This window comes from Nematolebias whitei, chromosome 1 (genome assembly GCF_014905685.2).
Source record: "Nematolebias whitei isolate Nwh7 chromosome 1, NemWhi1, whole genome shotgun sequence".
Classification (NCBI taxonomy): Eukaryota; Metazoa; Chordata; class Actinopteri; order Cyprinodontiformes; family Rivulidae; genus Nematolebias; species Nematolebias whitei.
This window is the reverse complement of record NC_056498.1, coordinates 88,315,514-88,337,751: the sequence shown is the minus strand read 5'-3', so window position 1 is coordinate 88,337,751 and position 22,238 is coordinate 88,315,514. Positions and strand designations below refer to the sequence as shown.

Here is a 22,238-nt window from a genome sequence, read left to right as displayed (position 1 = left end):
TTTTAGGTTTTGCTGTAACACATTAACAGCACATGTTCCCTTTACAACAACAACCAAAGTGTTTGAGCAGGTTGCTGATATAGATATTCAGAACTGTTCAAGTCGGGGACCCAAAGGGCTCAAAAAGAGTGTCAAGTTCCTGGTGAGAAGCCACTCGCTCTTCCAGTTTTCTTATAACTTTTGATCAACTCCTGCTCGGCCTGCAGCTTTGAAAAAACAACCACAAAAATAGTTTAAAACTGTTTTTAGTGTGCTGTCAGGGAGTGACAGGCACTGGTGTGAGGTTACCATGGTGACCGCAGTGCGTAACATTTATTTTGATCTTTCTCTTTACAACTTTTATACAGTTTATTCATGAAAATGTCAGCTTGGATTATTACAAATGTAGGTTCCACTTTACTCTTGGGTCTCTGGAGAAAGTTGATGAATGTTTGAATGTAAGGTGTGGCTTCGTTGGCACCCTTCAAATGTTTGTCTGAAATTTTCTGGATTGATATCCACTGGGGGTGCACCGATTGCAGTTTTCTGGCCGATCACCTATTTCTAAAAAGGCTGACCTGCCGATTCAGATTTAGTTTTATAAGCGACACTGTCAGGTGTTATAAAGTCACAATGCACCTTCAATTTTCAGTCTTTTTTAATTGAAAAACATACTTTGAACAATATCCTAGAAACAATACAAACTTGTTTTAACTGTTCATGAGGTAGTGCTCTGAAATATAAATGAAGTTCAGACAATTGTTGTTAAAACTAAAAACAAATCAGTAAAATCGGTTTCTCATGCAAGTATCACCGATAAATCGTCCAACTGATTTATCGGTGCACTTCTAATATCCACTTTAGCTCTACAAGTACTAAGTACATAGAAAGAAGGAGGTTTAGGATTTATTGTATTGTTTTTGTTTTACTCGTGTTTATTCTTTTAAATCTTTTACAACTTATCCTTTTCCAGCCCGTTACTGGTGCTCCTCCTCGTCCTTTGAATGTCTGTTGTTGACGAGCAGTAAATGAATAAATTGTCCGTCCTGAGCGGATAAACTAACTTGTTTGATCATTGCTGCAGGTTGTATTCCTGCCTGGCTAATGGGAGTCCAGATGAATTCCAGCGTGGAGAGCAGCTGTACAGGATCCGAGCTGTCAAAGACCCCCTTCAGATTGGTAGGTTCATGCACGTCGAGCAAACGTTAATAAGACTGTAACAGTCTACTAGATCATAGGGGTGCACCGGTACGCTAAAATCACATTTCGGTTTGGTTCAGTTTCAGGGAGGGCTCAGTTCGGTTAATTTTCAGTACAAAAAAGGCCAAAATAAAGACTTACAAAATGTTTATATTGAAAATCTGCCAAGTAAACAAGTTCAATAATTACAGTCTTCTTAGCTGGAGGCGATCTGGTGGATGAAGAAGACTCAGCTGCTATCTTCGTTCTCAGACTGCAAACAACACGGAGTTAAAAAAAATAGAATTAATAAGATCATAATTTTAAATTACATTATAATTAAATAATTTGATTTATAATTAAATTAAAAAAGTTAATTAGATCACAATAATACAATAACAATACCTCTTATTGCACGCTCATCATTTCTCTTGAATATTCTCTCGCTCATCATCAGGGCAGAGCGTTAAATCTGGGGTCGGGCAATTGACAATATCAGTTTTAGCTTTTTCATGAAGTGCTGCTACAACTTTTTGGCTGAAGTGTTGATGTTTTGGGATGTTGTAGCGGGGCTCAAGAACTTTATGCTTAGAGCCGGTGCATCAACAACATTCGGACGTAGAGCCAGAGCTTTAATAACTCCTACAGCTTGTGTTATTGCTCTGGACCGATCTGAATTACCTGATAAAGGTTGTTTAAATGCTGCTGTTATCGGTCTTTGCACCAAGCTGCTAGAAGAGATGTTCACATTCGGATGATGTTGTTTCAAGTGCGTTCACAAGTTAGACATGTTGCTGCTGCAGATCCAATCTCTGTGAAACGACATCGACACACAGCTTTGAATTTGTTCACTTGTCTTTTAACAAGAAAGACATAATATTCCCAAACAGGAGACCACAATGAAAAGCTAATGCTAATGCTACTCGTGCTGCAAGACTATAGCGCCGTGCTGAAACACGCTTAGGAACTTCAGTTCTGTGGCGCATAATCTCTTGTTAATAAAATCGAATGAGTGAAAAAACAACTGAAACGGTACGCACCTGGACCGAACTGAACGTGCCAGACCGAAACGGTTCAATACACCCACGTGTACCGTTACACCCCCACTAGATCAGTATTGTCACTTGAACACTCATGTTCTTCTCAGGCTCTCGGTTCATTTCTATGATTTCAGCTTTTATCTTTGCAGTATATAAATTACTTTGAAATTTTACCCTTTGTAATAAACCATACTTTTTGAGTTTGTGTGTACTCAGATGAGTAGCTTCTTTATTTATTTTATTTTTGTCCAGCCTTGTTTTCTCTGACGTAGTTTCTTCATGTGTCTGTAAATGTTTCCTTCACCAGGCTTTCATCTAAGTGCTACAGTAGTTTCCAGTCAGTCTGGTCAGTCTAAAGGAGCCTACAATGTGGCGGTCATGTTTGACCGCTGCCGAATCACTTCTTGCAGCTGTACCTGTGGTGCTGGTGCTAAATGGTGCGCCCATGTGGTGGCCCTCTGCCTCTTCAGAATCCACAACGTGAGCTACACGCATGAACTTTACATGACTGTTAAACTAACAGAGCAAGCTGAAGACGTGGATTGTGATCAATCATATTAATTTTTGTTAATGGGTTACATTTTGTATCATTGGTGCTTAGCAGTGCATGTGTGTTTCAAGCTAATCTCTTAGTATTAATTGTGCACGTGCATATTTGCAGGCATCAGCGGTTTGTCTGAGGGCTCCAGTTTCTGAGTCTTTGTCCAGACTACAGAGGGACCAGCTCCAGAAGTTCGCCCAGTACCTCATTAGTGAGCTGCCTCAGCAGGTAACATCCATATCCTGGATAAGTTGTTCTCTTTACAACCAGTCAGGTTGCAAGTTTAAAAAGTTTTTTTGGTTTCAAAGAAGTAGATTTGTTATTCTTCTGGTAAGTGCATGTTACATGTTATTCTGCTTTTCCCCTCTGTGAGGCTTTTTGACCCCCTCTGTTGCTGCGTTGGAAATGTCTTCATTCTTTAGTCATGGGGACAAGAAAATACGCTCGATTTCAATTCTAGGGTTTTAAGTACCAGGATCTAAAAATACAGTGCCTTGCGAAAGTATTCGGCCCCCTTGAACATTTCAACCTTTTGCCACATTTCAGGCTTCAAACATAAAGATATAAAATTTTAATTTTTTGTGAAGAATCAAGAACAAGTGGGACACAATTGTGAAGTGGAATGAAATTTATTAGATGTGTCAAACTTTTTTTAACAAATAAAAAACTGAAAAGTGGGGTGTGCAATATTATTGGGCCCCTTTACTTTCAGTGCAGCAAACTCACTCCAGAAGTTCAGTGAGGATCTATGAATGATCCAATGTTGTCCCAAATGACTGATGATGATAAATAGAATCCACCTGTGTGTAATCAAGTCTCCATATAAATGCACCTGCTCTGTGATAGTCTCAGGGTCCTGTTCAAAGCACAGAGAGCATCATGAAGACCAAGGAGCACACCAAGGCAGGTCCGAGATACTGTTGTGGAGAAGTTTAAAGCCGGATTTGGATACAAAAAGATTTCCCAAGCTTTAAACATCCCAAGGAGCACTGTGCAAGCAATCATATTGAAATGGAAGGAGTATCAGACCACTGCAAATCTACCAAGACCCGGCCGTCCCTCTAAACTTTCATCTCCAACAAGGAGAAGACTGATCAGAGATGCAGCCAAGAGGCCCATGATCACTCTGGATGAACTGCAGAGATCTACAGCTGAGAGTCTGTCCATAGGACAACAATCAGTTGTACACTGCACAAATCTGGCCTTTATGGAAGAGTGGCAAGAAGAAAGACATTTCTCAAAGATATCCATAAAAAGTGTTGTTTAAAGTTTGCAACAAGCACCTGGGAGACAAACCAAACATGTGGAAGAAGGTGCTCTGGTCAGATAAAACCAAAATCCAACTGTTTGGCCACAATGCAAAATGACATGTTTGGTGTAAAAGCAACTCAGCTCATCACCCTGAACACACCATCCCCACTGTCAAACATGGTGGTGGCAGCATCATGGTTTGGGCCTGCTTTTCATCAGCAGGGACAGGGAAGATGGTCAGAATTGATGGGAAGATGGATGGAGCCAAATACAGGACCATTCTGGAAGAAAACCTGTTTGAGTCTGCAAGAGACCTGAGACTGGGACGGAGATTTATCTTCCAACAAGACAATGATCCAAAACATAAAGCCAAATCTACAATGGAATGGTTCACAAATAAATGTATCCAGGTGTTGGAATGGCCAAGTCAAAGTCCAGACCTGAATCCAATCGAGAATCTGTGGAAAGAGCTGAAGACTGCTGTTCACAAACGCTCTCCATCCAACCTCACTGAGCTCGAGCTGTTTTGCAGAAAGAATGGGCAGAATTTTAATCTCTCCTTGTGCAAAACTGATCGAGACAAACCCCAAGAGACTTGCAGCTGGAATTGCAGCAAGAGGCGGAGCTACAAAGTATTAACGCAAGGGGGCTGAATAATATTGCACACCCCACTTTTCAGTTTTTTATTTGTTAAAAAAGTTTGACACATCCAATAAATTTCATTCCACTTCACGATTGTGTCCCAGTTGTTCTTGATTCTTCACAAAAAATTAAAATTTTATATCTTTATGTTTGAAGCCTGGAATGTGGCAAAAGATTGAAAAGTTCAAGGGGGCCGAATACTTTCACAAGGCACTGTAATTATGCTTATTTTACCAGATTATAAAGTTATTCAAATGTAAAATAAAGTGTGCAAAAACACAAACCATATCATTATTTATTGACTGAAAATGAATTCAAAATGGAAAAACTCTGTGTGAAAAACAAGTCCACCCTAAGTTAAGTGCATACAGTGAAGGCCTCACATTTGACTCGAGGGTTATTTGCTCTACAGAGGAGTTCATGGTCATATCAGTGACTGAAGAATATCCAGGTCCTGTGGCTGCAAAACAAAATAATCACACCCACCACTGTGCTTGACTGTTTCTATGAGGTGTTTGTGATGATGTGCTCTTTGGTTTTCTTCACACATGGCGCTGTGCATTGGTCTCATCTGTTAATGATATTTTTCCAGAAGTTTCATTCAGATGGATTTTTGCAATCCTAAATTATTCTGCCGTGTTGTTTCTAGTTGGAAGAAGTTTTCTCCTGCAGCTATTCTAAAAAGTCATACTTGTCCATTCTTTTTCTAATTGTCCTCTCATGAACTTATATATTTAACCTGCTAAGGAGTCCTTTAGAGTCTTAGAGGAAGCTCTTGAGATTTTTTTTTTTTTTACTGAATTTAGTTTTCCCATGACTAGTTGTTTCTGAGGTTCCTCGGAGGGTTAAAAATTACAAAGTTTGCCAATTTGGTGTAGCCTGAAATCACAGAGGGATCTTTGTCGTTGTGCAGATTCTTGCCTTTTGTTCTAAAACTGATCTAATCCTCCAGTGGATTATGGATGTATCTGCTGTCCTGTTATTTTGTCTTTAGCAGAGTTGACCGTCACTAAAGGGAAGTGTTTTGGCGTCAATCATTTTGTGGAATATGGTTGTACAGTGTAAAGTTGTTTTTGATAATCCTCTCATTCTTTAAGAAAATTCTTCATTTTCATCTTAACAGGAATTATTCAAACTATAAAGACTTAATTCCCATTATGATGTCTTCCTTGAAGCAAAATTTAAACCAAAGATATGGCTTAAGACTTTTGCACAATTGTATGTATGAACACACTTCGTATTTTATTCTCTGCTGTCTTCAGATTCTACCAACAGCCCAGCGGTTGCTTGATGAGTTGCTGTCCTCTCAGTCGACTGCCATCAACACCGTGTGTGGTGCTCCAGGTATGGTCGACATGGTTGGCACCGCACTGGGAAAATATTTTTTCCTATAAATTTGATTAAAAATGTAGCTGTTATCAAAAATAAATTGCACATGGCATTGACATGAGTGAAAGTGATAACAAGTGAAGCTAAAATACAAAACATGGAGAGTTAGCATGATGCTATTACACATTTTTTTATACACTGCCTGGCCAAAAAAAAAGTCTCCTCCAAAAAAAAAGGTCTCACATTAATATTTCGTTGGACCCCCTTTAGTTTTGATTACATCATGCATTCACTGTGGCATTGTATCAGTAAGCTTCTGCAATGTCACAAGATCTATTTCCATCCAGTGTTGCATTAATTTTTCACCAAGATCTTGCATTAATGATGGCAGATTCAGACCACTGCACAAACCTTCTCCAATACATCCCAAAGATTCTCAATGGGGTTAAGGTCTGGATCCTGTGGTGGCCAATCCATGTGTGAAAACGATGTCTCATGCTCCCAGAACCACTCTTTCACAATTCGACCCCAATGAATCCTGGCATTGTCATCTTGGTATTCCAAGATACCCGTGCCATCAGGGAAGAAAACAATCCATTGATGGAATAACCTGGTCATTCAGTATATTTAGGTAGTCAGCTGACCTCATTCTTTGAGCACATACTGTTGCTGAACCTAGACCTGACCAACTGCAACAGCCCCAGGTCATAGACTGCTCCCACAGGCTTGTACAGTAGACACTATGCATGATGGGTGCATCACTTCACCTGCCTCTCTTCTTACCCTGATGCATCCATCACTCTGGAACAGGGTCAGTCTGGACTCATCAGACCACATGACCTTCTTCCATTGCTCCAGAGTCCAATCTTTATGCTCTCTAGCAAACTGAAGCCTTTTTTCCCAGTTAGCCTCATTGATTAGTGGTTTTCTTAAGGCTGCACAGCTGTTCAGTCTCAATCCCTTGAGTTCCCTTCACATTGTGGAAATGTTCTTACTTTCACTATTAAACACAGCCCAGAGTGCTGCTGTTGTTTTTCTTTGATTTGATTTCACCAAACGTTTAAGTGATCGCCGATCACGATCATTCAGGATTTTTTCCAGCCACATTTCTTCCTCGAAGACGATGGGTCCCCACTATCCTTCCAGATTTTAATAATGAGTTGGGCAGTTCTTAACCCAATTTTAGTAGTTTCTATAATCTCCTTACATGTTTTCTCTGCTTGATGCCAAAGATTTGACCCTTCTCAAACAGACTGACGTCTTTTCCACGACCACGTGATGCGTCTTTCACATGTTTGGTTAAGAAATGAGAAACAACTCATTGCACCAGTTGAGGTTAAATAACTTGTTACCAGCTGAAGGATAATCTCCTATGCAGTAATTATACAATAGGAGGCTTGTGCCTATTTGCTTAGTTTAATCCAGGTGGTGGCTTTTTTTGGCCAGGCAGTGTATGATTAAGGCTTGTTGTTGTGTGCACCTCATCTGTGTTCTTTGTTAAATCAGGTCTCTCTTGTAAATGAGTCCTCATGACTCAATGAGACTAACCTGTAGAAATGAAGGTTGAATGATTGAAAAATATTTACCAGTACTTCAGCAGCTACTTTGGTTTCCTGCCGTTGGCATTGTGCCAGTTCACGTTACATTTTGACAGGCTGACTGTTAAAAATCATATAAGTTTGTTTTACTTTAGAAATAAACAAGCTCAGATTATTATTTTATAACTTTTCTTTGTGTATAGATCCAACGGCAGGCCCTTCAGCATCTGATCAAAGCACCTGGTACTTGGATGAATCAACTCTTAGTGATAATATCAAAAAGACTCTGCACAAGTTCTGTGGGCCCTCACCTGTTGTCTTCAGGTACGTGCTTAATGCTTGTGAGCTTGTTCAGATGCACTATAGACTAGTACAGAGGGGGAAATTAGCAAACTTACAAGATCATCAGATCATCAAATCTCCCTCACTTTATAGAGCTAACTAAAACAACAAGAGCTACTCTAATGTAGCACTCGATTTTCTTCTTCTGTACGTGTGTTCTATTTGAACCTCTCCTGGTTGATACTGACATTATTTTTTACATTTTTTATAAGTGATGTGAACTCCATGTACCTGTCGTCCACTGAGCCACCTGCTGCTGCTGAGTGGGCATGTTTGCTGCGCCCTCTGAGGGGCCGAGAGCCAGAAGGCATCTGGAACCTCCTGTCCATCGTCAGGGAGATGTTTAAGAGACGAGACAGCAATGCTGCCCCGCTGCTTGAGATCCTCACTGAACAGTGCCTTACCTATGAGCAGGTATTTGATGATACACTGACATGAGTGCTCGATACTGAAAATTTGCAGAATCTGATCTGCCTCGACTGAAACTGTAGTTTTTGTCCGTGTGGGATCTTTCCATTTGATTGACTGGACGTAGTTGAGGTGTAACAGAGCAGTCTCTGGGAACACAGTGTACAAAAGACAAAGTATACAGTGTGGTTTTAGTACTTCTATAGGACAAGTATCAACAGTTTCAGGGTGTCCCAGTTGCTTAAAGGGTGTTGTGAAAAGGATACCATGCTTTCTCAATAATCTACAAACGGTACTTTATATTGACAAATTGAAAACAGAATTTTATACAAATATGTAAATCTATTGAATGGCACAGTTGGTACATGGTGTCTGCAAATCCTTAAAAAGTCTTAAATTTGTATATTTAAAATTAAGGCCTTAAAATATCTTAACTTCATTTAAAAAGTTTAAGTTGATCTTAATCACGTTACTCAAAGGTCTTAAGATTTGTCAGGGCAGGAGGGATTAAAGTTCTCCGTCGCCAAGATGGATTTCTGTCACTTGTAAAATGAGAAGGGGAAACTAAATGTATGTTGTGGTCTTGTTAAAGCAGTCCCATCTAATCTAGATACAGGGATTAAACTGACACTGTTTTCAACCAATAAAGAGAACCACAGTCTCAGTGTTACCCAATCAGAGCAGAGCAGGGCGGGTCGTGCTGTCTGGTTCTTGGTTTGCCCAGATGTGAGCAGCTGAGGACACCCTGCTACCCAAATGAAGCTGCCCATCCCTTCATGAAGATGATGACATGTAATTATTAAATGTCTACGTATTAAATGTATGTATTTGCACGTGACCAGTTCACTGCAGCTGGGAGAGAAACCAGAACTGATACACCATCACCCCCAAAAGTGCTCCTGACCTCCCCAGGACTTGTGCATTTAAAATCTAACTTTGTGTTAATCGTTGATGCGTTTGGAGAGTTGTCATTATCGTACAGTCGTTCAACTTGCATGTGTGACCAAAGTCTGGGCCAGAGAGAGAGCTGCCGTGAGACTGTGCAGCCTGAGTGTCTCACAGTGAGACAGGCTGCGTCCGCTGCTTCAGTTCTTCTAATGAAACAATACTGACGCTAAAAGACCAATATTTATGCCTCAGATTAGAGCAAAGATGTATGTCTCTGTTTAACTTGAATTTTTTCCTCAAACTTGAGATGTTCTCTCTGAGAGTCCGTTTCTGATAGTTTCAGATGTTTGTAGTTTATTATAAATAATCTGCAAATGTCAGTTCAGTGTTTTAATAATATTAAGAATTTGTCAATGATGCTTTGGTAACCTTTAGGTGTAGAAAACCTTTCAGTTGACATTTTTTCTGCTTTCATCCCTGGGACTATTTATTCTCACGTGTCATGTCAGATCATTTCTGTCAGGCAAAAGTTTTACATTGAGTCAGGTGCAGACTTCTTCCTTGAGTTCTGAACTTGTGTTTTATTTTATGCAGTCTATGGTTCAAACCGACTGTGACTTCAGGCGACTGAGGCTACTTTCTACTAGCTGCTGATGTATACACTTGCTAGCTATCCTGCGACTAAATTATGTGTTGGTGCAAATGTATCGACAGTTGGCTGGACGATGTCTTTATGTACAAAGGCAAAACTTGAGATTGACACAAATGAGCCTCCTCCCATGATTGTATTCAGCAGATGTCTTTTTGTTGGGTGTTTCCAACCAAATAACCCTACAGTAGGGCAGTTCAACTAACCTGCTCAGGGGGCCACAGTTTCTGAAAGCCAGCAGCTCAGGGGTCAGACATCCAGCAATTAAAGTCATTATGTAAATAAACCAAGTATTACACCAATCTGTTACCTTTTAAATTTGTTTGTTTTATTTCATTGAATCATAAATGCAATAAACAGAACCCCCCAATTAATTTTTAATTTTTTTTTTTTTTTTTATGAACTCATTGGTGGGCCGGAGTGAGGTGGCCCATGGGCCTCCAGTTGAATAGCCCTGCCCTCCAGTTAACCCTAGCCCTTTCTGGGTGGAGTTTGCATGTTCTCTTCGTTTTTTCCAGTTTCCTCCCACAGACCAAAAACATGCATGTTAGGCTGATTGGCAACTCTAAATTGTCCCTAGGTGTGAGTGAGAGAGTGAATGGTTGTCTCGCGTGTCTCTATGTGGCCCTGTGGTGGACTTGCCACCTGTCCAGGGTGTACATCACTTCTCGCACGTTGACAGCTGGATATGGGCATCAGTGACCCCCACAACCTGAAAAGGAAGAAGGGGGTAAAGATGATGGATGGATGGATAATAAGTATTCAAACCATGTCCATCTGTTTAGCTTAGGTTCTTCCCAATTCTCTTGATCTCTGTTTCCACCTGTGATAATTTGCGTTAAATTGATTAGTCATAATTTGGAAAGTGACACCCTTCTTGATAGAAAGCTTCCTGACTGAGAATCAAAGCAAAAAACAAACCACGAGGACAAAAGAACTTATACAGGATTATTGCAAGGCCAAGCCTTGATAACTCTTCACCTTCAGAGATCTTGTGTGGAGACTGAGTTCCAGAAGGACCGCCAGAGCTGCAGACTTCTAGTAATCTGGACTTTATTGCAGAGAAGCTTGATGGAAGTCTCTCCTCAGAGCAGAATGGTTGAAACCACCTTGAAGGATTCAGACTGTGAGGAACCAGATTCTCTGGTCTCATGAAACCAAGATTAAACTATTTGGCATCAGTTATATGAATCATTTTGTTGAGGGACCAGGTATTCTCACCTGCCCAACAACATCCCCTCAGTGAAGCGTGGTGGTGGCAGCATCATGCTGGGGGGTAGTTTTCAGCAACGGGGTTGTTGAAAGCTGAATAATGCGAAAAACATCGTTGCTCAATATAAACCTAATCCAAAGAGCTTAGGACCACTGACTAGGCTCAAGGTTCACCTTCTAACAATGTCCCAAAACACAGTGAACACAACACTGGAGTGATTGGAGACAGCTCTGAGAATGTCTTGAGAGTGGACAAGTCAGAGACCTGACCTGAACCCCATCACTGCTGAGACCTGAAAATGGCTCCACCAACAGTTCCCATCCAACCGGACTGAGCTTAAGAGGATTTGTAAAGAAGAATGAGCAAAAATCCTCCAGCTGCCAGAGATGCTTCAGCTCAGTATTAAAGGGTCTGAATACTTGTGGAAATGGGATGTTTCAGTTTTTATAGCAAATTTACAAAGTTGTATAAAATTCTGTTTCATCTTTTCATTATGGAATAATGGCTGTAGACTGAGAGAGTAGAAAAAGATTTTAAACAGTTGTAACATGTATATGCAACAAAAATTTACTAAAAGTAAACTTCATCTGAAAATATCTTGAAGCCAGGGTGTTTTACTACACAAACCACACATGACGCACACCTTACCAGGTTAACCAACAAAGTCCATGCTCAATAATCCAGGTATACAATCCAACAATTTTCAGTCAGGTCGTCTGGACAGGTTTTTTTTTTTTTTTTTTTTGTGCTGAAACGTTTCACTTTCTGTCCAGAAGGCTTCATCAGTCAAGGAAACACAACACAAAACTCATTTTTGTCACTCAGTTTTGTTGTATGTTTCCTTGACTGATGAAGCCTTCTGGATGGAAGGTGAAATGTTTCAGCACAAAAAAATAAACTGTCCAGATGACCGGACTGAAAATTGTTGGACTTTACTGGGTTGTTTGTGTTTTCAGATCATCAGCTGGTGGTACAGTGTTCGGACGTCGGCGTCCCACAGCAGTGCCAGTGGCCACACTGGGCGCAGCAATGGCCAGTCGGAGGTGGCAGCTCACGCCTGTGCGAGCATGTGTGACGAGATGGTCGTTCTGTGGAGGCTGGCAGTACTTGACCCCACAATGAGCCCCTGCAGGTCAGAACAGCAACACATTGGCTTTTCATAGTTTAGAACTAGTGTTGCCAGATAGTGTCGAGGTTTTCCAGCCCAAGTCTGTTAAAAACCGCCCGATCAATATATTGTTATATTTACTGTTTGAACACACACACACACATATACATGTACATATATATATATATATATATATATATATATACATATATATATATAACACACACCCCTAATACCCCCACCCTCTGTAAAGTTATATTAGTGTTTATATGTTCATAGATGGGATTAATCAAAATCGGTTAAATCTGAACGTTACTGTTCTTTATTCAATAAATCCACATGTCACATTTGAGGATCTGGTTAGACACAGATTAAATGTTCAATATGAATATTTCAATATTTATCACCACAGTAATGGTGTTACACACGTTGGTTGTTGTAAACACTCAAAATAATACATATGTTGGTAGTGCTTACCTTTTAACTTAAACTTTTAAGGAGTAAACATTTTTAATAATCACTTTAAAAGTTACAAATATTGTCTTTGGTGCCTGTTTGTTTTCCAAACATATTAGTGTGTGTGAATGACGGGCATTAACTTAAAACGCTTTGTAGAACTGTGTTTTATGAAGCTCAGTCCATTTCCTTCTATCAGTTGACCAGCAGTTCCGCCACATCCAATATGGCGGCCGCTTCGACGTACCGCCACAGTGGGTCAGCCCACTCAACGAGGTGTCCACTAACTGTCTCACCATTTCTCTGTTGTTAACGCCCTGGTAGATGACAATAGCCAATCAGTGATGGAGAAAGGTCAGGGGAGCTTTGCTCTGAAATAATGATGAATGATTGTTTGAAATGTGTTTAATAGGTTAACTCAAAAACTGCCGATCTGACTCCTAATCCGCCCAAAGCAATTTTTACCCGCAAAATCAGAATGAAAACCACCCAATTGGCGGTAAACCGCTCAGTCTGGCAACACTGTTTAGAACTCAGTAATTTCTTAAATAACAGTATAATAATTTTATTGGACATCAGTTATAATTATGAATTAGAAAAACATGTTGTCTTCTCTCTTGCAGGCGGCTGGAGTTGGCGAGCCAGCTGAAGCAGTGGCACCTGAAAGTTATAGAAATAGTGAAACGGGGACAACATCGAAAATCTCTGGATAAACTTTTTCAAGGCTTCAAGCCTGCGGTGGAGTCCTGCTATTTCAACTGGGAGGTGGCCTACCCACTTGAAGGCATCACATACTGCAGCGCGGATAAAAAGAGCAGCGTGTTCTGCTGGCCCAGGGCGATGCAGTTCCAGAGAGGAGTCAAAGTAGCTGCGGGAGCAGGCGGTGAACCCTGTGACTCAGGGGGAGGGAGCAGAGCTGAGGGCGGGGCTGTGAGTGACTACAAGGGACGAGGAGGTGGTCACTTGTCGCAGCAGGAGGTGGCTGTGCGACCGAAGGAGACCATTCTGACTAAAAGAAAGGGTCTGTCACTGAGTGGAGGGGGAGGAATGCTGGTCCGTTTGGGAGGGAGCGTCTCTCTGTCCCTAGAGGATGGTGGAGGGAAGTGTGTGTATAAAGGAGCAGCGTCGTCCTCTGGAGGTAAAATAAAACTGACACAGGGAGGTGGGAAGGGGGCATCTGTGGGGGGTCCGGTTGGAAGTGGAGGGATTGGAAGTAACAAGCATGTAAGCGCTAAGAGGAGAACCAGCAGTGAGGACAGCTCCTTGGAGCCGGAACTGGCTGATCTCAATCTGGACGACGGCTGTAGTTTGGCTTTAGGGGCTGAGGCCAGCAACACTTTTGAATTTCTCCCTCCACCGCCTGATATGCTGCCCTCTCCAAGCCCACTGCTCAGAGACTCGCTGAAATACAGCAACGTCTGTGAAGGAGGCAAGAGCTGTGAAATGAAGCATGTGAGTCACGTTCCAGCTGCACCAGCTGCTTCAGAGCCTGATCCAGCATGCTTCACTTCTAAAGAGAACAGGGAGGTTATAGACATTCTCAGCACTGCAGAGCAAGAAGCAAAGATGGAGGTGGAAGACATCCACAACAGGGACGAGGACATCGACTCAGGAACTGGTCACCAGCCTTCCACCTGCACAGCGAGAGCCGACAGCCCTCCAGCTTCTGACAAGTCGCCACAGGGCCACAGGGAAGCAGCAGCTGGAGCAGCAGCAGAGTGTGGAGCCGTCAGACTACAAGGTGCTGAAGCCACAGGTGAAGTTTCTGAGGGGGAAGCTGTGGGTGAAGATGACTATCAGGTGTACTACCTGGGAGCTGCATCAGAGGAAGGAGCTGACAAACAGCTGGCTGACAGCCAGGTGGAGGAGCCAGACATCTTTGCAGGGATTAAACCGCTCGAGCATGCAGGACGCATGGAGGTAAGAAAGAAAGGCCCGAGGTAGCAACCGCAGTATATAAATCAGACTACGGTACATTACAGGAATTATATGAAAAACAGAATAATACTCTCAATCCTCTGGACTGAGCTCAGAAATAAACAAGAAAAAAAAAGAACAAATCTGCACACCATTAACATATCCAACCTTTATTTATCCATGTTAGTCTCATTGAGTCACGAGGACTCATTTACAAGAGAGACCTGTTTTAGACAGACAACATATAAAGTAAAGACAACAATAAACTACAGTAAAAATGCAATTAAAGTAGTGTATTAAACAATAAATCAAGGTGCCATAAAACAAGGTAAAATACTAAAAACAGGAACATATTTGCTTCGACATTATCACCATCAAGTTATCCCTAAGATTAATTCTTGAGCTTTTTTTCTGGTGGTGAACATACTGCAGCAGTGAAAAGTTTCCTTCCACTCACCAAGATCTTAAATATATTTATTTTTAGAGCTCTTGTGATTTAAGTGAATTATTTTGTTTTTGTGGGGGTAGAGGGTGGATGATTATATGGCATATTCAGTGGTTTTTAACAATAATTAAGGGCACAAGTTTGAAACTGTTGTGAAATTTTTCAGTTCTCAAATATTTTTCACCCCCCCCCCCCCCCCCCCCTAATATTGGGTTAAATGTCATTTAGAAAGTTGCACCTCGACCACAGACTTTTGTCCCCATCAACAAACTTTTTGGCATAATTCTGGTTGGATATTTGACCACTTGATGAAATTGATAGTTTCTTTGCACAGACGTCTTTTAATCAAAGTTCATAAACTAGAGGGTTGAGGTTGGGCATTTGGGAAGGCTATTCCAGCAGAAGCTTGACGTAATTCTGCTTAATCCAATCAGAAACCAGTTATGATGCGTGTTTTGGTTCATAGTCCAGTTAAAACTCCTAACAGTGTCCAAGTTTCAAACGTCTGTTGATTGGAGGTGAAGTTGAAGATTTTGGATGTAGTTCTTTGTGTAATGCACCATTACCACAGCATGATGCTGCCACCACCATCACTGACTGTCAGTGCAGGGTTTCCTGTGTTTGAAAGCCCTACCATGGCTCAAACACACTTCATTGTGGCCAAACGTCACAATCTTTCACAAAACTTTTCTCCAGAAGGCATAGAGCTTGTCCATGTGGGCAGCATAAAGTTGATTAGTAATGATGTTAAAATACTTTTCTCACTCCAGTTCTCCCTCTTTGATCTTCACTGAGACCCTTGGACTTCTCCTTTGTCCTAGGTGTTGGTCAGTTCAGTGAGGGCTGTCAAACAAATCATTTATGTACTGCAGTCAAACATTTGAGACTGTAGTTTTATGTGGATTAAAGATGATCCATCCATTATTTACCCACTTCTTCCTTTCTGGGCTGCGGGGGTCACTGGTGCCCATATCCAGCAGTCACTGTGAGAGGCGAAGGACACCCTGGACAGATCGCAAGTCCATCACAGGGACACATAGATATAAACAACCATTCACACTCTCACTCACACCTAAGGGCAATTTAGAGTTACCAGTCAGCCTAACGTGCATGTTTTTGGTCTATGGGAGGAAACCGTAGCACCCGGAGAAAATCCACGCATGCGTGGAGAGAACATGCAAACTCCACCCAGAAACACCAGCAGGGATTTGATCTGGCGACCTTCTCGCTGAGAGGCAAAACTCTACCAACTGATCCACCATGCTGCCTGGATTAAAGATCATTTCGAATAAATTCAAATTTTTTGCACAAATGTTTTATTTAAAAAAAAAAACTTTTAATCAATCATTATATCCATCCATCCATCCATTATCTTCTGCTTGTTCTGAAGTCGGTTCGTGGGGGCAGCAGCTTGAGCAGGGAGGCTCAGACATCTCTTTCCACAGTCACCTCAGTGTTCCCCGCCTCAGGACCCCAAGGCGTTCCCAGGCCAACAGAGACATAGTCTCTCCAGCGTGTCCTGGGTCTTCCCCGGGGTCTCCTCCCAGTCGGACATGCCCAAAGCACCTCCCTAGGGAGGCGCAGGGTGCATCTTTACCAGATGCACAAACCACCACCAATTGGCACCTAACAATGTGGAGGAGGAGCGGTTCTACTCGGTCTCTTCTGGATAACTGAACTTCTCACCCTATCTCTAAGGGAGAGTCCAGCTACCCTGCAAAGGAAACTCATTTCAACCTCTTGTATCCACAATCTCATTCTTTCAGTCACTACCCAGAGCTTGTGACCATAGTTGAGGTTAGGTACATAGGCCGACCGGTAAACAGAGAGTTTTGCCTTACAGCTCAGCTCTCTCTTCACCACAACAGTCCGGTTCAAAGTCCGGTCGACCTAGGGCGTGCTGCACCAATCTGTCTGTCAGTCTCACACTCCATTCTTCCCTCACTTGTGAACAAAACCCTGAGATACTTGAACTCCTCCACTTGAGACAGAACCTCGACCTGAAGAGACCAATCCACCCTTTCCCGACCAAGGACCATGGCCTCAGATTTGGAGATGCTGATTCTCATTCCAGCCGCTTCACACTCGGCTGCAAACCGCTCCAGTGAGAGTTGAAGATGACGACACGATGACGCCAACAGGATCACATCATCTGCAAAATAGCAGAGATGGAATCCTGAGGCCACCGAACCTGAATCCCTCCGCCCCCTGACTGCATCGATAAATTCAGTCCATAAAAGTTATGCATAAACTCTGTGACAACAGGCAGACCTGGTGGAGTCCAACTCCCAACCTGAAGGGGTCCGACTTTCTACCGGCAATGCGAATCAATCTCTCGTACCGCTTGTATAGGGACTGAACAGCTCATAACAATGGACCCCCATTCCATATTCACGGAGCACCCCCCACAGTGTCCCTCAGAGAACATGGTCGAATGCCTTCTCAAAGTCCACAAAACACATGTAGACTGTCTGGGCAAACTCCCATGACCCCTCGAGGATGCTAGTGAGGGTAAAGAGCTGATCCAGTGTTCCACGGCCAGGACGGAACCTGCATTGTTCCTCCTGGATCTGAGGTTCGACCAACAATCAGACTCTCTTCTCCAGTACCCCTGAATAGGCCTTACCAGGGAGGCTAAGGAGAGTGATGCCCCTATAATTGGAGTACACCCTCCGGTCTCCGTTTTTGAAGAGGGGAACCACGACCCCAGTTTGCCAATCCAGTGGCACTGCCCCCGATGTCCACGGGACATTGCAAAAGTGCGTTAACCAAAACAACCCCACAACATCCAGAGCCTTAAGGAAATCAGGGTGAATCTCACCCACTCCCAGAGCCCTGCCGCCTCGGAGCTTTTTAACTACCTTGGCTACCTCAGCCACGGTTATGGACTGACCAACCCCAAAGTCTCCCGACTCCGCTTCCTCCATGCTGGTGGATTTGAGAAGGTCTGAAAAGTATTCCTTCCACCTCCCGACGACATCACTGATTTAGGTCAACAGCTCCCCAGCTTCACTGAACACAGTGTTAGTAAAGTGCTGCTTTCCCCTCCTCAGCCGTCTGATGGTTTGCCAGAATCTCCTTGGAGCCGACAGAGAGGATCCAAGGCCTCATCAAACTCTTCTCACATCTGAGCTTTTGCCTCAGCAACAGCCAAGGCTGCGGACTGCTTGGCCCTCCAGTACTCCTCAACTGCCTCCAGAGTCCCATTGGCCAACAAGCCCCAATAGGACTCCTTCTTCAGCTTGACAGCCTCCCTAACCTGGGGTGTCCACCACGAGTTTGTGGATGGCTACCGCGAGAAGCGCCAACAACTTTGCAGCCACAACTCAAGGCAGCTACCTCAACAAATGAGTCGTGGAACATGGCCCACTCGGACTCAGTGTTCCCCGCCTCAGCTGGGATGCAGTTAAAGCTCTCCCGGAGGTGTGAGTTTAAGATCTCTCTGACGGGTTCTTCAGCCAGGCGTTCCCAGCAAACCCTCACTACATGTTTGGGTCTACTGGGTCTGTCTGACATCTTCCCCCGTCATCTGATCCAACTCACTACCAGGTGGTGATCAGTTGACAGCTTAGCTCCTCTCTTCACCTGAGTGTCCAAAACAAACGGCTGCAAATCAGATGACACGACTATGAAGTCAATCATCGACCTAGGGCGTCCTGGTGCCAAATGCACCTATGGACACCCTTATGTTCGAACATGGTGTTTGTGATGGACAAACTATAACTAGCACAAAAGTCCAGCATCAGAACATTGCTCTGGTTCAGATCAGAGAGGCCGTTCCTCCCAATCACGCCCCTCCAGGTCACACTGTCATTACCCACGTGGGCATTGAAGTCCCCCAGCAGGATAAAGGAGTCCCCAGCTGGCGTACCTTCCAGCACCCACGCCAAGGACTCCAAGAAGGCCGAATACTCTGAACTGCAGTTTGGCGCATAGGCACAAACAACAGTCAGAGCCCGTGCCCCCACCCAAAGGTGAAGGGAAGCCATCCTCTCATCTACTGGGGAAAACTCAACACACAGGCACCAAGTTGGCAGGCTAAGAGTAGACCCACACCAGCTCGATGCCTCTCACCATGGGCAACTCCAGAGTGGTCTAGCCCCTTTCCAGAGCCCATGCTGTGCGTCGAGGTGAACCCAACTATATCTAGTCTGTACCTCTCAACCTTGCGCACAAGCTCAGTTTCCTTCCCCACCAGAGAGGTTACATTCCATGTCCCAAGAGTCAGCTTTGGTAAGCCACGGTCAGAGCGCCAAGGTCCCCGCCTTCGGCCACTGCCCATGAAGTCATGCACCCAACTTTTATGGCCCTTCTTGCAGGTGGTGGGTCCACAGGAAGGCAAACCCATGCTGCTCCTATGGGCTGAGCCCGACCGGGCCCCATGGGTAAAGACCCGGTCACCAGGCGCTCGCCGACGAGCCCCACCCCCATGCCTGTCTCCAGGGTGGGGCCCCGGTAACCCACGTCCGAGCAAGGGACACTGAGCTCCTTGTTTTTTCCTGTCCGTATAAGTCTTCTGACTCACTCTTTGTCTGGCCTGTCACCTAGGACCAATCTGCCTTGGGAGACCCAACCAGGGGCAATTAAAATTACCACCGACATGATGGTTCCTATTCAGGCGCACAAACTCCTCCACTACAATAAGTTGGCGATTCAAGGAGGAGATCATTCATTATAAATTATTATAAAATAAATGATAAATATAAATAAATGGTTATTTTAAAAAATAATATGACATTCATGCCCATGATGAGTGGTTAAAATCTTCTGGCCACATCAGTACTTGTATTTTTCTGTAATTGTTTAACCGTATTTCTTAGTTTTATTAGGGAATTTTACAAGTTTTTGCTTTTTTTGGATCTCCTCGGGTACAACCATTTTACAAATGTTTGTTTATAGGAATACATAGGGTTTCAGATTAACTGAATGTAATGTAATGCTCACTAAAGTCTTAAAATCAATGTGTGTGTGTGTGTGTGTGTGTGTGTGTGTGTGTAGGTGCTTTTTGCATGTGCTGAAGCCCTCCATGCTCATGGCTACAGTAATGAGGCGTGTCAATTGGCCGTGGAGCTGGCCAGAGACCTGTTATCCAACCCTCCAGACCTGAAAGTGGAGCAGCCACAAACCAAGGTAGTTACAGTGACACGGCGCTCCACCCCAGGCCACATTATCCCAATTATTTTCATATTTCAGCAGTCCCTCGGTTGTCAGGTCACAAGCTTTGAAACTCATCCGTTGTCTATGTAAAGGGATGTTGGGCCGTTATTTGGGTATGTACGGGTGTGGATCTGTTCATATCAGTTGATCTATTGTGGTCATTTGTTTTCTTGGACACAGGGTAAGAAGAGCAAAGTGTCGACCAGCCGTCAGACGCAGGTTGCCACTAACACACTGTCCAAAGCTGCCTTCCTCCTCACTGTTCTCACTGAAAGACTGGAGCTCCACAACCTGGCGTTCAGCACTGGGATGTTCTCCCTGGAACTCCAGAGACCACCTGCATCCACTAAAGCTCTTGAGGTTCATTACTCCTATTCAAACACATGTACAGTCCACATTCACAAATACTTTATTTATTTCATGTAATCGCTTCCATTTACTTTTTATTTATATATTTTTTTATGATTGTCTACTGTTGTCATCACTCTTTGTTAAAACATGTCTCTCTTGAAAATGAGTCCTTGAGGCTCAACGAGACTAACCTGTAGAAATAAAGGTTGAATTGATTTGAAACTCTGTACATGAGTACTGATCACGTGTGTTTGGGCTGAGCAGGTGAAGTTGGCATACCAGGAGTCAGAGGTGGTGGTGCTGCTGAAGAAGATCCCTCTGGGTCTGGTGGAGATGACAGCCATCAGAGAGCGAGCCGAGCAGCTCAGGGATGGAAACCTGTGTGATTACAGACCTGTGCTGCCTCTCATGTTGGCCAGTTTCATCTTTGACGTCCTCTGTACTCCAGGTAAGTAATATAATTGGCAAGTCTTGGTGTATTAAATTTAAGGACGCAGTTTAAAACTTTGTTAGGCTTTTTTTTGTAGCTTGCACTTTACTTTGATGTAACTGCCTGCCTTTGAGTAGCTGTTCAGATTAATTGAATATCTTGACTTTCAGATTTACGTTAACAATTTTTAAAATTACCATTTTGTTTGTCTTTTTCTTTATTTCTGTAGTTGTTTCTCCAACCGGTTCTAGGCCACCGAGCCGGAACCGCAACAACGAGATGCCTGGGGATGAGGAGTTGGGCTTTGAGGCAGCAGTTGCTGCACTTGGTAAAAATATTTTATCATTCAGTTGACTTTAGATTTTGTCATTGTTTATTTCTATTATCTTTTTTATATTTAGTACTAGGGCGGCTGTGGCTGAGTGGTTAGAGCAGTTGTCCTCCAGTGCAAGAGTTGGAGGTTCGAATCCACCAGCAGTCACATGCCGAAGTGTCCCTGGGCAAAACACTGAACCCCTCATAGCCTCCGATGTGTGTCCCATCAATGTATGAATGTGATAAATCTCTGATTAGTCTCTTTAGATTGATTTGTTCAATTATCTTTGTATAGATCTAGCAGAGTGCTGTATGAATGGGTAAATGAGGCACAGATTGTAAAGAGATTTGATTATCTGGATAAGATAGAAAGGCGCTATATAAGTACAGTCCATTTACTTTTCATACATGCAGACTTGGTCCATGTTAATAATGTTGCTTCCTTCAAACTTTCTAACATATTTTCTGTTTTATTTTTTCCTTTTACTGATGCAGGCATGAAAACCACAGTAAGTGAGGCAGAGCATCCTTTGCTTTGTGAAGGAACTCGTCGAGTGAAGGGGGACCTCGCGTTGGCTCTCATGATCACCTATAAGGATGACCAAAGCAAACTCAAAAAGGTAAAAGCTGTCTTCTGGTTCCACTATGCTGGCTAGTAAGAGAGGACAGAATCGCACGTGACCTGTCACAAGTTGTACTGAAGAAGTCTGGCACCACCAGGACTCTACCAAGAGCTGGTTGCTTGACCACACTGAGCAGCTGAGGGAGAAGGTCTTTAGTGTTGGGTCTGAACAGGACCTAATATGTGTTCTGGCTGATTCAGTCCCAAATGAAGTGGTCCAAGTACAAGTGTTCACACCTGACAGTACGTTGTGTCAGATCTTCACCTCACACACTGAGCTGTCAGCTGTCATAAACACAGCTCCAGCAGGTCAGCTGATCCGTTTTTCTCTGAAGATTAGTAGAATGCATCATTTATAACATGGAAGAGATGGAAATATATTTGGATCTGATCTCTGACAACCAGCTGTAAATACTGGAAACTCATGTGTGCATGAAG

At 43.1% G+C, this 22,238-nt stretch overlaps 1 protein-coding gene across 1 annotated transcript in view; it reads left to right on the top strand.

The window, feature by feature from the left end:
• The window catches only part of zswim8 (zinc finger, SWIM-type containing 8), a 33,485-nt gene that overhangs the window by 2,656 nt on the left and 8,591 nt on the right, over positions 1-22,238 (top strand). The window contains exons 4-16 of the mRNA XM_037681085.1: positions 1,064-1,158; positions 2,506-2,678; positions 2,860-2,967; positions 5,895-5,976; positions 7,703-7,823; positions 8,054-8,255; positions 11,956-12,131; positions 13,187-14,483; positions 19,924-20,055; positions 20,263-20,442; positions 20,698-20,881; positions 21,093-21,191; positions 21,674-21,798. Coding sequence (XP_037537013.1) covers positions 1,064-1,158; positions 2,506-2,678; positions 2,860-2,967; positions 5,895-5,976; positions 7,703-7,823; positions 8,054-8,255; positions 11,956-12,131; positions 13,187-14,483; positions 19,924-20,055; positions 20,263-20,442; positions 20,698-20,881; positions 21,093-21,191; positions 21,674-21,798 — 2,974 coding nt within the window. The remainder of the gene's footprint in view (positions 1-1,063; positions 1,159-2,505; positions 2,679-2,859; positions 2,968-5,894; positions 5,977-7,702; positions 7,824-8,053; positions 8,256-11,955; positions 12,132-13,186; positions 14,484-19,923; positions 20,056-20,262; positions 20,443-20,697; positions 20,882-21,092; positions 21,192-21,673; positions 21,799-22,238) is intronic.